Raw genomic sequence first — 15,000 nt, 5'->3', positions numbered from 1 at the left:
ATAAAAAACACATTTACCATATCATTTTAAATGTATAGTTTTTGCTTTTTTATTGTTTAAAATGGTAATTTAAATAGCTAAATTATTTCAATTTGAAAATAGATCTAATTTATATAGATAACAGAACTTTTATATGGATGATTAATTTATATTCCAAATAATGGCCTGGTTTTTTTTTCTGGCCCTTTAAAAGAGTATTGATAGCTGATCTCTAATTTAAACCATATTAAGTGACATGAATTTTTGTTTTGTTAATCTTTACCTGCATTTTGTAGTTCTTTCGGCTAAGTTAGTTATTAGCATTGATGTAAAATACAATTTCAAAAAAACCTCTATATGAAGCCCTTTGTACCATCTGTGTTTTAAAGTGATGAGGAAGTCAAAGCACTCAGTGTTTAATGGAGCTACGTTTGAAGTAGAGGTTTGGCATTTGTAAGGAAAGTCCCTTCAGTTTTAACTTTTTTTTTTTTTTTTCCCTTCAGTTTTAAATTTTTTTTTTTTTTTTTTTAACCTGGGTGCCCTGGGCTGGATAGCTGCTCCTCATGGCCTTTTAACTGTCAGAGCCTCTGCCACCAGCTCTGCCTGGGACTTGACATGTCTGAGTGACAGGGTGGTTGTATGCACATTTGTGAGTTAACCACCATTTGAAATGATGCTGCTTTAGAGTTTTTTCAAAGCACAATAGATTTTTGAAATTTTGGGTAGCTGGAAAATTTTCAACTTTTACTTTTGAAAGTGTCTTGGAAATGATTTATTCTGTAATCCACACTATTTATATAACCGCAGTAACACTTAAACTTCAAGGAAATTTTTTTTTATAATTCACCGTAGGGATTCTGACTTCTGCCATATCTTGGTATATTCTAACAAAGTTATACAAAATGTTTGTGAGTTATTTTCTATACCATCAAAACGCACTGCCAGTGAAGATTGTAAAGATACAACACACTTTTTTGGAGGGGGATACAAATTGTTAAAATTTATGTTAATTTGTGAGTAATAAAAAGCTCGTTTGTACAATTTTTTAATAAATTCCTATTTTGAAAAAAATGCTAAAATGTCTCATTATTATAAAAATCTTATAAAAATTTTTTGCCAGCTATCTTTGTACCACAGTAACAAGACATAAGAAGTTTCATAGCTATAAAAACAATTATTTAATTAAAAATAATTATTTAAAGAATCAGTTTAAGCACAAATGAAATCATAAGAAATGAAGGAAATCTGGGGCAAGCTGATGTCTTTAGTGGGTTAGTTCATTAGAACTTCAGGTATGTCAAACTGAAGGAAAGTAATAATATTGGAAAAGTATACTGTCCTATTTTGTTTCTGATAACCTGTTATAGGCTACCTACCAAGTTTTCAAACCACGGTAGCTCACCAGTGCTATAGATCAATTGAGTTCCATAGAAGATGAGATAGTAACTGATTTTAACAAAGAAATTACTAGAATATTAGGCCACAAATGGACTTTATTTTTTAAAAATATATTTTATTGATTTTTTTTACAGAGAGGAAGGGAGAGGGATAGAGAGTTAGAAACATCGATCAGCTGCCTCCTGCACACCCCCTACCGGGGATGTGCCGAAACCAAGGTACATGCCCTTGACTGGAATCGAACCTGGGACCCTTCAGTCCCCAGGCCGATGCTCTATCCACTGAGCCAAACCGGTTAGGGCTGGACTTTATTTTTTTAAAAGTATATTTTTACTTATTTCAGAGAGGAAAGAGGAGAGAGAACCATTAATGATGAGAGAGAATCATTGATCGGCTGCCTCCTGCTCACCCCCTACTGGGGATCAAGCTGGCAACCCAGGCATGTGCCCTGACCAGGAATCCAACTGTGATCCTTTTTTTATTTTTAAAAAAGGCTTTATTGTTGCAAGTATTACATAGGTCCTCCTTTCCCCCCTATTAACCTCTTCCAGCCCACTCCCCCCACCCCCCAGGCCCTCACATTGTCCGTGCGCACAGGTTATGCATATATGTATACAAGTTCATTGCAAACAGTTATCTCTTGGTTCATAGGTCGATGCTCAACCACTGATTCACACTGGCTGGGCAGGAATGGACTTCAGAAATCATGTTATCTGAACCCTTTATTTTATCGTATCATAATTATGTTGTTTTTGTGGTGAGAATAATTAGGAAATCCTTGACGAAGGAGCCAATTATATGAAGTCAGTTATAAAATAGTGCCCAGGCCAAAATTTGGGATGCCTGACTCCCTTTCCAAATGTGCTGTTGCTCTATCATAAAGAAAATGTAAATCACTGATTACTTCTCATTTTTCTCTGGTGAACTGGTAGGAGGCTTCTAATGTTAATATTGCAATGATCTCTTCTTTGTGGGGGGGGGGGGGGTTACAATTTTATGCAATGAAAACATGTTTTTTCCAAGTTAATTCTCTGAGGTCCTAGGTTGTTATCCATTTCAAAGAACATAATACTAAAAAAATTCAATATTCATACTTATCTCCATAGCAGCATTTGTATAGAATGTTTTAGTATAAAGTTCACTCCTTGATGTATTTGATACCTGTTATTAAATATCATTAAAACCCCAAGAAGAGATAAACCCTAAAAATAAATGTCAGCATTATTTTCAAATTAACTTGGAGAGCACACCAATTTTAATCACTCATCTTTATTGATAAAATAGGCTCCTATGCACTACACACCTTCAGAATAAATGTAAGGTTCTGCTTAACAAAAAAGTATGGGGTGGAAAACTGTTTCTATATGACAAAGTAAATGTCTTTAAATAGCAAGATCTTAGAATTATATCCAAGTAAGAAGACTAAGAATAAATTAATTCAACTTATTGGTTTACAAAAATAATTATCAAGTAATGTTTTATAATAGAGCTGCCTCAAACTGCCTCAGACAATCTCAACTGTGTAGCTTATTTTCTTTCATTCTAACTTGGGATAAAAACTATATGAATGAATGTGCCATCAAATTAAGGAATACCTTCCCAAAAATGAATAGAAAAGTTAAAAAATAAAAACTGTCATTTATTTATAAAACATTAAGGCCTCTGAATGAGAACAAAAATCAATTTAATGTTTGGGTCAATAGCCCTTTTCTATTCAATCAGCCCTATCAACCCCACTTACCCCAAACTTAAGATAGAAAAATTCTGAAAAGTAGTTTTTAATTTTACCAATATATGAAATTATACATAAAAATTACCATGTAAATATTTAACAAATTTATACTCAAAAGTAAATTTTCTATTATGCTAATTTTAATATGTATTTAATATAAATGAGCATAATATATTTATATCTGACACTTCTTTGATCTTTTTATTCTGTAATCACCAAAAATAAGAAAAAAATTACATTTCAATTGATAAAGCACATTTCTATTTTTGGTGGCTTTTAAAAATTTACATACTGGATATATATTTTATTAAAAAAATAAAACAAATATTCCTAACTCCATTGATTTTTTTGTCCCTCTTTAACTGGAAAGTTATAAGAAAAATCTCATAGGTTATGAGGACCACATGGGTGCTTTTAAGAATAGATCCAGAAATTACTTTTTTAATTTACTTTTTCTATCTCACTTAACAGTTACTTTTAAAAAAGGGACTCTATGAGGCAGAGGATATCCCAACTTACTTTGAAATAACCATACCTAGCTTGCTTTATCAAACATTTCAACTGTTAGCTAAATGAGCTACACAGTATCCTTAAATATCAACCACATAAGAGAAAAATCTCTTCATTAATGATTTAAAAGCAAAACTTATTCTTTCAGAGTAGTTTAACCTACTAAATATGTCTCTTATAAGATCTTCTTTCTTAGAAAGTAGTATTTCTTCTCTTTCATTCCTGAAATGCTATCTCAAATGCTTAGCAATTATGGACAATTGTTTGCTGAGTATTATGGTAAGTTAGCTAAAATTAAATTACCTTTTTTTGTGTATGGTGTATATAAGACATTCCTACAGCCTTTCAAACTGATTTTTTTTTTTTTGGACAAGAATTTAAATTAATGGGAAGGTAGATAGGCAATCATTAAAGCTAAAGTCTCATGGTACATAAGCTATTTGTTAACTTTGACACCAAACAGGGAGGATAAAACTTAGTATGATGATCTTCCACTCACCAAACTGTGGCAAAATGTGTATTTTAAAATTGGGATAACTTCATGAATTCCCACACATTTACTGGGAATATTCCAAGTATCATCCGGAAAGCCAACAGCACTACTGGAAGCTCTTGAAATGTTCAGCAGTCACTGTAAAAATCTTCAATTTGTTCAGCAATTAACAAACTCTTGTTTCTACTTTTCAACTGTATTTTGGAATAAAGTCTATAACCATGAACTATGCATTTTTTGTTGCTACCTCTTAAAAATGTCATTTACAGTGCACTGTACATATTAAAGGGGAAAAAAGAGTAGCGTGAGATTGATTTTCCTGTTAATTCATTAGCGTCAGTAGACCAGTCCCAGGGATCATTTGGAGCCTTGTAAGAAACTCAGACTCTTCAGCTCTTCCTCAGACTCAGGTCGCTATTGGTCACTAATGCTGACAAGGAAGTATTTTCTGATACATCATCTTTTCTAAGGTTCAGAAACGACTCTCGGGTTATTTGAAGGATCTCTCTCAAGCCTTTGTTTTCTTGCTATAAGAAAATAAAGACAAAGATGCAGCCACCAAGTTAGCCAGCTACAAGAGCACAAACATACAGTATAACAAATAAGAAGCAAGTTCTGTAACTGACAGAAATGCACTGAATGATATATATGCAACTGAAGTTGACAACCTGAATCCAGAGAACACTTTAAAGAGGTAGGAATCATGTGTTCAATGGCTTCTACCTCTGCAAAGTCTTCTTATTTATGCAGCTATAATTGTAGACAGAACCTCAGAAATTGCCTTATTTTAACATCTAGATTTATATTTAAATACACTCAGAAAGTTTGTGAGTAATACACTGGGACTACAACCTCTTAGTACTTTAGTACTTTTATTACCTCCATGATAGCATGGAATACAAGACAAGCCATCTGGTTTCTTACCTTACAGGAATTTGACAACAGGGTTGGTTGAGTAAATCATGATGTTTTTCAAAAAGGAAAGTAAGTGACCAAATCTAGACCAAAAGGTAAACAACTTTGCCTTTTTTTTTTTGTAGATATTATAAGAAATGTGCACACATTTAAAAATAATTTTCATAATTTATTCTCTATCACTCTGTCTTTGATTTTACTTTCTAAGTTCAATGGTAAAAGGCAGGGATCAGCAAACTACAGTCTGGCTTGGGGTCTGTTACTGTAAATTAAATCTTACTGTAAATTTTGCATTACAATGGAAGAGTTGAGTAGTTGCAACAGACTATCTAGTTTGTAAAATCTAAAAAATTTACTATCTGGCCCTTTACTGGAAAAGTTTGAATCTTGTATGCTTAGAGAGAGAAATAATTTTGGCCCTGTACAACCATAATTTCAAAATGAAGCTTTTAAAGTACAAAAGTCTATTCTACTGATTCGGCTTATTCAACAATGGTTTATGCTTTTACTACACAAAATAAAGGACAATGATTTATGGGATATATTTTCTGGCATAGATCTTTGAGCAGTTTCACCTACTTTTACAATTTAAAACTTACTTCAAGCTGAAATATTCTTTCCTGTTCCTTACAACCCTGTTGCTCATCAATTTCAATGGCTTTCTTCATTACCGCTGCCATTTCAGTTATCTGGTCAATATGTGCTTGTAATTCCTGAAAAAGAGAGATGGGAGTTGCAAATTAGTGAAATACTGTATTATTGTTATTTTTGGATCCTCTCCTCTTTATAAAATCTTTACTGCCACTTAATATGAATGTAATATTCACATACTGCCATTTAACATGAATGTAATTAATATAATAAACAGATATTTACAAGAAAGCTGACTGACCATGATCGTGCTTTTGAAATCAGATTTTAGGACTAGAATTAAGACTAAGCAGCATAATTTAAGTAAACCCACTCGTAAGAAGAGAGCTCATATTTCACATTCCTTTCACTACAAATGATCAGCAACTTTTCTTTTTTGCACCTACCTATATGACTTGTCAAAGTAATGGGAAAGATAAAACTTTCTGACATATTCCACCTCTTTTCCCTGAAGTTTTCATGATTTATAAATCTTTTCTGTACTACCCATACCTAAAAATCGATCTCAATCCAATCTAGAACTTTCTCCATTATAATCCTCTTTGACAGCAGAAACTGTATCTTGTTTATATTTGCCTATTAGTGTTCAGTACATAATAGATAATACATACTGAGTAAAATGAACATAGTTCTGCTTTTAAGTATTAAAATATTAAATGGCCTTCTTTGCAAACTTCAAAATACAATTTCAGTATAAAATAGTCATCCACTTTTTTAGTACAACAAGTAACACAAATTTCTTCCAATCCCATTCATTTTTCTTTTTTTGCACACCTGTACTAGGCAACAGAAATATGAATTCTGTTAAGACATGTTCCCTGATTTTAAGGAGCTTACAGTCAAAGTGAAAGATACAGACAAAACATTTAAAATCAACATAAACTTAAGAATAATAATTTTTTAAATGAAAACCTTCTACAAACCATTGTTCACTGGCACTTGAGGGTTCTTTTACTATATTAAGACCAAAAGTTAAATATAAAAGTTAATAGCTCTCCAAATAAACATTAAGCCTCTTAAGGAGTTGTATATTCTCTAACGGTAGAATGGATTTGAGTAGGACCCCCTCCCCCCCAAAAAAAACCACACACAAAAAAACAAAAAACCAAACAAACTAGCAAACTATGGAGGAAATAAGATGAAGAATAGGAATATCTTTAGCAAACACATTTAATACTTTCTTAACCAACAAAAATGTAGGTCCTTTCTATACAATTCTAGTACACAGAAAAGGCAAAATATAGATCTGACATCGTCCAATATGGTGCTATTGAAATTTACATGAATTAAAATCAAATACATTTAAAGAAATTAGCAATTCAGTTCCTCAGTTGTAGTAGTGACACTTTAAGTACTCAAAAGCCACATGTGGCTCTCAGCTTCCATATTGAACAGTGCAGATAAAGAACATTTCCATCATTTCAGAAAGTTCTGTTGGATGTCCCCAAATTAGATTATGGTAGCAAGAATGATATCAAGACAAACATCTGTCATATTCTTAAAAATGATTAAAATCCCTCCCAATATAAAGGAAGCATGTAATGTTTAAAAGTAAGTTAAATACAGATAACTGCAGGGACAAATTGAATAAGGGTAATGAGTAAAAATTTTGAATATGAACAGCTATCTCAGTTTATGATTTGATATCCTATGGGACTGACCTAGGTTAAATGACTACACAGGAAGCAAATAATTCCGTGCCTTTAAAATGGAAAACAAGATACCACCATTTTTTTTTTCTTCAGGACAGAGTCTAAGAAAATCATCATGAAAAAACCCCCACCCAATTCTTCAATCAGAGCAGTATTTTTATAGGCCAAGTTCATGGATGATTCACTTATTACAATAAAATCTTTGGAGAAGTATCATAGATCTTTTATTGGGCACAAGAGGCCAGACCTGTGTTTTCAAAACTAACGGCAAGAAGTGTTAGCAAAATAATCCTTGAACTGTCTTGACATGCCTTTCACTTGTAACTTTTTTGCTTAGGTTTATTTCAACTTGGCTCAATAAAGACCAGCTATAAGTAAGGTAAAAAACAAACAAACAAACAAACAAACAAACAATAGACAGACAGCTAAAACACAATGGAGAGTATACTATACTACACTTAATAACACATATACAAAGGCATTTTATTATAAACTCAAACTAAAGGACAACAAACTGTCAAAAATCTGAGTTAAAACAGTTCATTTAATAATTTGAACAAAATTTTTATGAAATCAGACTAAAATGACTGCCAAGAACATATCTTTGATGTCCAGAAAGAGAATAACTGTTTAAAGTTTACTAAATTTGCAGCAGCAGTAAGGGCAACAAAATGAAAAGCTCGCCCGAACAACCTTTAAGGCCTGCCCTTATCTAACAGGATGTGTATGATACAATACACAGAGAATCAATGACAGATTTAAAGTTTCTACACTGAATATTTTTGCATGGCTAGCACAGCATTTTGAAACTTAATTTTATTTATGTGCTGATTTAATCTGGTAGAAAAATTCAATGTAAAAAACTCTTTAAATGGACCCCCCCCTTCCATCCGCACCCCCAAAATTGACTGTTTTATATAGTGTACATTCTGATTTGCTTCCAAGTGCCTTCTCTCCAGTCCATGTTGAGGTGCTTCAAGGATGTGTCGAGATGCATCAAGGAAGAATCCTTCGGAGCTGTTACGATGTACCATGTCAATCTGTAGTACAGAGTCATTATAATGTTAATACGGATATTATCCGTAATTTAAAAACTGAATGAGTGTTAGTTCATGCGTGTTAGCCAACTGTTTGAAATGTTTGCTTTTTTAAGATTTCCAAAAAGGCATCTGTTCAAAAATAATGAATAAAATGAATATTTGAATGAAAATTAGTTCTCATTTTGATTTTTAAATGTGTGCTCAAAAACTTTCAGATTAAGGGCAAAATTCTATATTACAGTAGTCCCAAAAGGGTCTCTTACTTCAAAATGCTGTTATGTGTGACTCTGTTACCCCTAAATGTGTTATAAAATTATTTTTGGGTTTAGGTATGTCAGAGCACTAGTACCTAAACATGTCCTAGAATCTCCTATTTCTGCACCTTAATCATACCAGTTTCTCTGCTCACCTACCTCTGCTTGTTGATGCCCAACCCCCACTAATTAATTCAAAACTGAATTTAGTTGGATTTCTTCCTTTCCTTACTCCTTCCCAGATGCTCTTCATGAGAACTAATCTTGCTTCCTCTACTATTCCTGTAATAATTCATATCTCTATTTTAGGATTCATCACATTTGACCTTATATCTGATAGTTATGTTTGTATCTGTATCTCCCATTACACTGTAAGCTCCTATTATAGAATAATGGAACTTATTCATTCATTCATCCTATTATTAATAATAACTAAGCCAGTGCAAATGTTAATAGATGTTTGTTTAATTGAGTCAAAGTGTCTCCTTTTTGGGGAAAATCAAAATCACAAACATTAATATGTGTTAGTTAGAATTAATAACAAGTAACTGAATAGTCATTTTATGGAAGGTAAGGATTGGCACATATGATGACGAACTTAATTTATATAATAAAAAAAGATGGTTTACAACTATCTTAAGAAATGTTTCATTTTGCTAATTAATAAAACAGCTCTCTGGTGAATGGTAAAATCTCATGTGTTTCAGAAAACATTCACTTCTGTCAGAGCTACTACCAGATGGGAATAGCAAGCTGCAGTATCTTACTCTAAGCACTTTTTTTGGTCAAAGTATTCTTCTCTTTAGATCTTAAAAATTTATTTCTTAGATTATTTTTATTTTTTAAAATGTATTTTTATTGATTTCAGAGAGGAAGGGAGAAGGGGATAGAAACATCAATGATGAGAGATAATTATTGGTCAGCTGCCTCCTGCACACCCCTCACTGGGGATTGAGCCTGCAACCCGGGCATGTGCCCTTGACAGGAATTAAATCTGGGACCCTTCAGTCCGCAGACAGACGCTCCAGTGAGCAAAACCAGTCAGGGCTATTTCTTAGATTATTAAACAGAAGGACTTCTGAAATTTCTCAAGATTACATTTCTTGCCCTAACCGGTTTGGCTCAGCGGATAGAGCGTCAGCCTACGGACTCAAGGGTCCCAGGTTGGATTCCGGTCAAGGGCATGTACCTTGGTTGCGGGCACATCCCCAGTAGGGAGTGTGCAGGAGGCAGCTGATCAATGTTTCTCTTTCATCGATGCTTCTAACTCTCTATCCTTCTCCCTTGCTCTCTGTAAAAAAATCAATAAAATATATTTTAAAAAAATCACATTTCTTTTAACAATAATTTTTAAGTCAATTCATCTTTGTACCTTTAAAAAACCTCTTAAGTTATACATTTAAATATAAATATTTTTATAATAATCTCATTAACAATAGATACATTTTACACTCAAAAGATTGCTACTTAAATATCCAACATTTTCCTTTTGGTTAGGAGACGAATACAGCATAATTAACTAACATTCAACTCGTATTTATTAATTTACTACTTTACTATTTGACACAAGACTACTAACTTCCTCAAATATGCAAAGTTGTCACACAAAGATCTATTTACTAGGTATTTAATTTTAATAGAATTAATAATTTAAAAATATCTACAAGCCCCAAGATGGAAGAAACATTTCAAAAAATCTAAAATGTGTTTCAATAGTTGAGAAAGATAAAAATGTCTTATAACAATCAATATTTCTTAAATAATATTAGTTATAACCACTAATAGTTAGCTCACCATTATCCATTAAAGAAAATGGCCTCATAATTACAATCTATTCTAATATTTTTATTCCATACCAGCAGTTAAAATTCAGTTTAAAATAAAAGGTAAATGGTAAAGATTATTCTACTTGTCTTCATAGCAGTTGTTAGCAAACACAAGGGACATACACAAAAGGAACAGACACAGGAATGACAAATGAACAGAAGGAAAAACACTAATTTTTAACCAGTTTAGCTATCTCTAAACATTATGTTCCTGATTGATATGTGATTTGGGGGGAGGAGAGCAAATTTTTAGTATGTTGGTTCTTTTCCTCTCCCTGACCCCCTGTTCTTTCCATTATAATCAAGATGATAGTTTGGATGAATCAGCCTTATTTAGAAAATAGTTTTAAGGAAAACAAATCTATCTTTATCTGTGTTCAATTTTTTAAAAAAGTTTTTAGCATTCCAATTTTTGTTTTTGCAACAGATGTCAATACAGAAATCTATTTAAAGAAATATTTCTTAAAAGCAGACAACCTTATAAAAATAAATTTGAATTGAATACTTACCTTTATTTCCCAAATAAAGTTTACTTTTTAATATATATTAAAGCTACTAGGAACAATGGTAGTTAGAAGAGTAAATAAAATAAAATGATCTATAACAAGAAATGAAAAAAATAAGTTAACCAATTGTCCTTCTATTCCATTTCCAATTATATTTATAGAATGGATTACCTTTGAGTGCTGCTCTTTTAACTTCATTATTATACCCGGGTCATCTTTTTTGCTAGCCATTAGCAATCTAAACATTTGTTCACGATACTTGCTCATTATAAGTTCCAAGGCAGACTGATGTTCTTCCAAGGATGTACGTAATTCTATCAAGAATAACAGTATATTTTATTCAAACTTGAGTTAAAGATGTATAAAATATTCTCTTCCATATTACTTTATTAAAAAAGCAACTTATAAAGAGGGTATTTTAAAAAGAAAACCTGATGAATAACAATCTAGCTATATAGGATAGTATAGAAATAAAAGATACCAAATGAAGTCCTTTATTAGTTTTTAAATTACCATTTAAAACTCATTTTTTGAGAATCATTTCAATACCCATTCAATGAATAACAATTAGGTATCAGATGATGCTCTATATTAGGAAAACCAAAAGGCCATGGAGCTCAGAGTGTAGTCGAGAAAACAAATACATAAATAATTGTAATACAATGTGGTAAATGCAGAGAGGCGCTCCACTCAAATATATATGAGAAGTCTGTGAGGAGAAATTGGTGAAAGCTTCACAGAAGTATGGTATTGAGGTGAACCTGCATTCCTTGAGCTGAAAAATAAAAAACATTCTAAGCAGGGAGGCATGAAAGTGACAGTACATTTAGGAACTAGTTTGGGATGGCAAAAGCAAAGGTTTCATAGAGAAGAGAGGTATGGGAAGAAGAAGAAAGAAAAGAAGGCTTGGAGTTAACTTTGAAGGCCATTGGATAAAGAAACAAGTATACAAGGAAAAGAACAGGTTCCGTGACTTTAAGCAAAATGACATATAACAAAATCAATTTTACCAAAGACTAAATGACATAAAAAATAGTTAACTTCCTATAGCATTTCATCAACTATATAACGAAATGAACAAATCGATGTTATTTGAAGACCTGATGTTGTACAATGAGGGTTCTTAAGCTAAATAATATGATCAGATAATTTAAAAAAATCAATCTGATGCCAGTGTTGAAGATGGACTGCAGGGGATGGAATCAGGGAGACGAATTAGGATAGTTCAGGAAGAGACTATGAACACCTAAGCTGGGGAACAAAGTGGTGGGATTGCAGAGAATAAAATTGAGTTATTTCATAGGTAACAACAATGGCACAAACTGAATATTTAAAGTCAGAATGTAAGATGACTCCAAGCAAGGCAGACATTCAAATGTAGAACAGAAAAAAGGGCAATAGACCTATGAAGTAGAGATGACATTAACATCAAAAAGTAAATTTAGTTGATTATTTTCCCATGTTTGACAATATTAATTGATCCCAAGTTGACAGTACAATTGTAAAGTTCTCTCTCTTTTTAAAAAATATTTTTATTGATTTCAGAGAGGAAGGGAGGAGGAGAGAGAGAGACAGAAATATCAAAGATGAGAGAGAATCACTGATAGGCTACCCCCTGCATGACCCACACTGGGGAGGGAGCCTACAATCCATCTGGGCATGTGCCCTGACTAGGAATTGAACCGTGACTTCCTGGCTCATAGGTCAATGCTCAACCATTGAGCCATGCCAGCCGGAAGCAAAGTTCTCTTTTGATTTGCTATATGTAGTAATAATATATCTTGCCTTTGTTTTCTTGTTGCAATTCTCTGATTTGTCTGTTTTCTTGCTGGATTCCCATAACTAATGTAGACCGTGGCCGATGTCTTGCAACTTCATTAAGTTCTTGAATTTCTTCCTGATACTAATGAAAATATTAAAAAAGAACATGTGGGAAGAAAATATTTGAAAATGTAAATCTGAGTTATATATCAGATAAGGGTCTAGTATCCAGAATATATAAAGAATTATCACAACTAAATGAATAAGAAAACCCAATTAAAAAATTGGCAAATAAGGTAAGTTCTGGGGATGTAATGTATAGCATGGTGACTATAGTTAACAATACTGTATTGTGTGTTTGAAAGTTGCTAAGAGGGTAGATCTTAAATGTTCTCACCACACACATGAAAAAGGTAATTATGTCAGGTGAGAGAAATGCTAACTAATCTTATGGCAATCACTTCACAATATATGTGTATCAAATCATCACACTGTATACTTTAAACATATACAATGTTTTATGTCAATTACATCTCAATAAAGCTGGAGGAAAAACTGGCAAAGGATTTGAAGAGACAATGCTCTAAATAAAATATACAAATGACCAATAGCACATGAAAAAATGCTTAAAATCATTAGTCACTAGGGAAATGCAATTCAATATAAGATACCACTTCATAACTGCTAGGATGGCTTTAATAAAAAAGACAAATAACAAGTGTTGGAGAGAATGTGGAGAAATTGTAACCCTCATATATTATTGATGGGAATGTAAGATATAACTACTATGAAAAACAGTCTGGCAGATCCTCAAAAAATTATACACAGAGCTATTATATGACCCATCCATTCCACTCTGAGTTATATACTCAAGATAACTGAAAACATGTCCACACAGAAACTTATACAAAAGTATTCATAGCAGTATTATTTATAATAGCCAAAACATAGAAATAATCCAAATGTCCATCAACTGATGAATAGTAGACACAATGTGACATATCCTTACAATGGAATATTATCCCATATAGAGGCCTGGTGCACGAAATTTGTGCACTGAGGGGGGGGGTCCCCTCAGCCCGGCCTGCACCCTCTTGCAGTCTGGGACCCCTCAGGGGGATCAGGCCTAAGCTGGCAGTCAGACATCCCTCTTGCAGTCAGGGGCTCTTGCAGTCCGGGACCCCTCGCTCCTTAACACTGCCTGCAACAGAGGTGGGAGAGACTCTTGCCACCACCGCTGCGCTGGCCAGCTGTGAGCCCAGCTTCTGGCAGAGAGGTGCTCCCCCTGTGGGACCGCACTGACCACCAGGGGGGAGCTCCTGCGTTGAGTGCCTGCCCCCTGGTGGTCAGTACGCATCATTGTGACTGGTCGTTCTGCCAGTCGTTTTGCATATTAGCCTTTTATTATATATGATAATAAAAGGCTAATATGCAAATTGGATTATCTATTTATATAAAAACCCTGGGTGTAACATCACGACCGAGGCTCGACCAACCGGAAGGAAGTCAGTCCTGCAGGGGTTGTCTTGGAAACGGCTGCAACCTCCCCGAGCTGTTTCCCATGAGGGCAGTGAGGTTTCAGGCAGGAACCCGCCCTCGGAGGGTGGACGCACTAAGTCCTGGGTCCTCTTAGCCACAGCTGCGCCCTCCCCAAGCTGTTTCTGGTAAGGGCAAGGTTTGAGGCAGGAACCGGCCCTAGGAGCATGGAGGCATATCTTTATAAAGTTTTAAGACATTATATTAGAGGTTGTGGTAGTACTGTTTTACCCACAGCATCTACAGAAATTGCTGCAAATTTACTTCTTGGTGGAAGCACCTTTCATTCCCAATATAAATTACCCATTCCACTAAATGAAACTTCAATTTCTAGACTTGATATAAACAGTGAAGTTGCTAAAACTATTAAAAAGGTCCAACTTCTCATTATTGATGAATGCACCATGGCATCCAGTCATGCTATAAACGCCATAGACAGATTACTAAGATAAATTTGGGAGGAGGGAGCCCCATTCCTTGTGGAATCAGCTGTTGGTCAGCTTGCTGTCAGCAGCACACCAGCCAGGAATCCCATTCACCTGCACCCTGGACCCTGACAGCAGGGAGGAGGGAATATGTCTTATAGTGAATGGTTAATAAAACTTGGAGATGGCAAACTTGATAGCAGTTTTCATTTAGGAATGGACATTATTGAAATCCCCTGTAAAATGATTTGTAATGGATCTATTATTGAAGCTACCTTTGGAAATACTATATCTATAGATAATATTAAAAATATATCTAAAC

The 15,000-nt window shown here is 33.8% G+C and overlaps 2 protein-coding genes across 4 annotated transcripts in view; one reads left to right on the top strand and one right to left on the bottom strand.

Annotated features, from left to right (window-relative positions):
- The window catches only part of TM7SF3 (transmembrane 7 superfamily member 3), a gene marked incomplete at its 5' end in the record, with an annotated part of 28,878 nt that extends 27,828 nt beyond the window's left edge, over positions 1-1,050 (top strand). Inside the window, one exon of the mRNA XM_005871853.2 lies at positions 1-1,050. This exon is cut by the window's left edge and continues 895 nt beyond it.
- A 1,299-nt stretch (positions 1,051-2,349) lies between these two features.
- The window catches only part of FGFR1OP2 (FGFR1 oncogene partner 2), a 22,326-nt gene continuing 9,675 nt past the window's right edge, over positions 2,350-15,000 (bottom strand). Inside the window, exons 3-7 of one of the 3 annotated variants that reach the window (XM_014544280.1) lie at positions 12,742-12,859; positions 11,128-11,270; positions 8,227-8,370; positions 5,627-5,740; positions 2,350-4,639 (exon numbers count right to left, since the gene is read on the bottom strand). In XM_014544280.1, coding sequence (XP_014399766.1) covers positions 4,502-4,639; positions 5,627-5,740; positions 8,227-8,370; positions 11,128-11,270; positions 12,742-12,859 — 657 coding nt within the window. In that variant the 3' untranslated portion in view covers positions 2,350-4,501. The remainder of the gene's footprint in view (positions 4,640-5,626; positions 5,741-8,226; positions 8,371-11,127; positions 11,271-12,741; positions 12,860-15,000) is intronic. The other 2 variants (XM_014544281.1, XM_014544282.1) reach the window with 2 other exon arrangements.

This window comes from Myotis brandtii, unplaced genomic scaffold, assembly GCF_000412655.1.
Source record: "Myotis brandtii unplaced genomic scaffold, ASM41265v1 scaffold358, whole genome shotgun sequence".
Lineage (NCBI taxonomy): Eukaryota > Metazoa > Chordata > Mammalia > Chiroptera > Vespertilionidae > Myotis > Myotis brandtii.
This window is presented reverse-complemented; position numbering and strand designations above follow the sequence as displayed.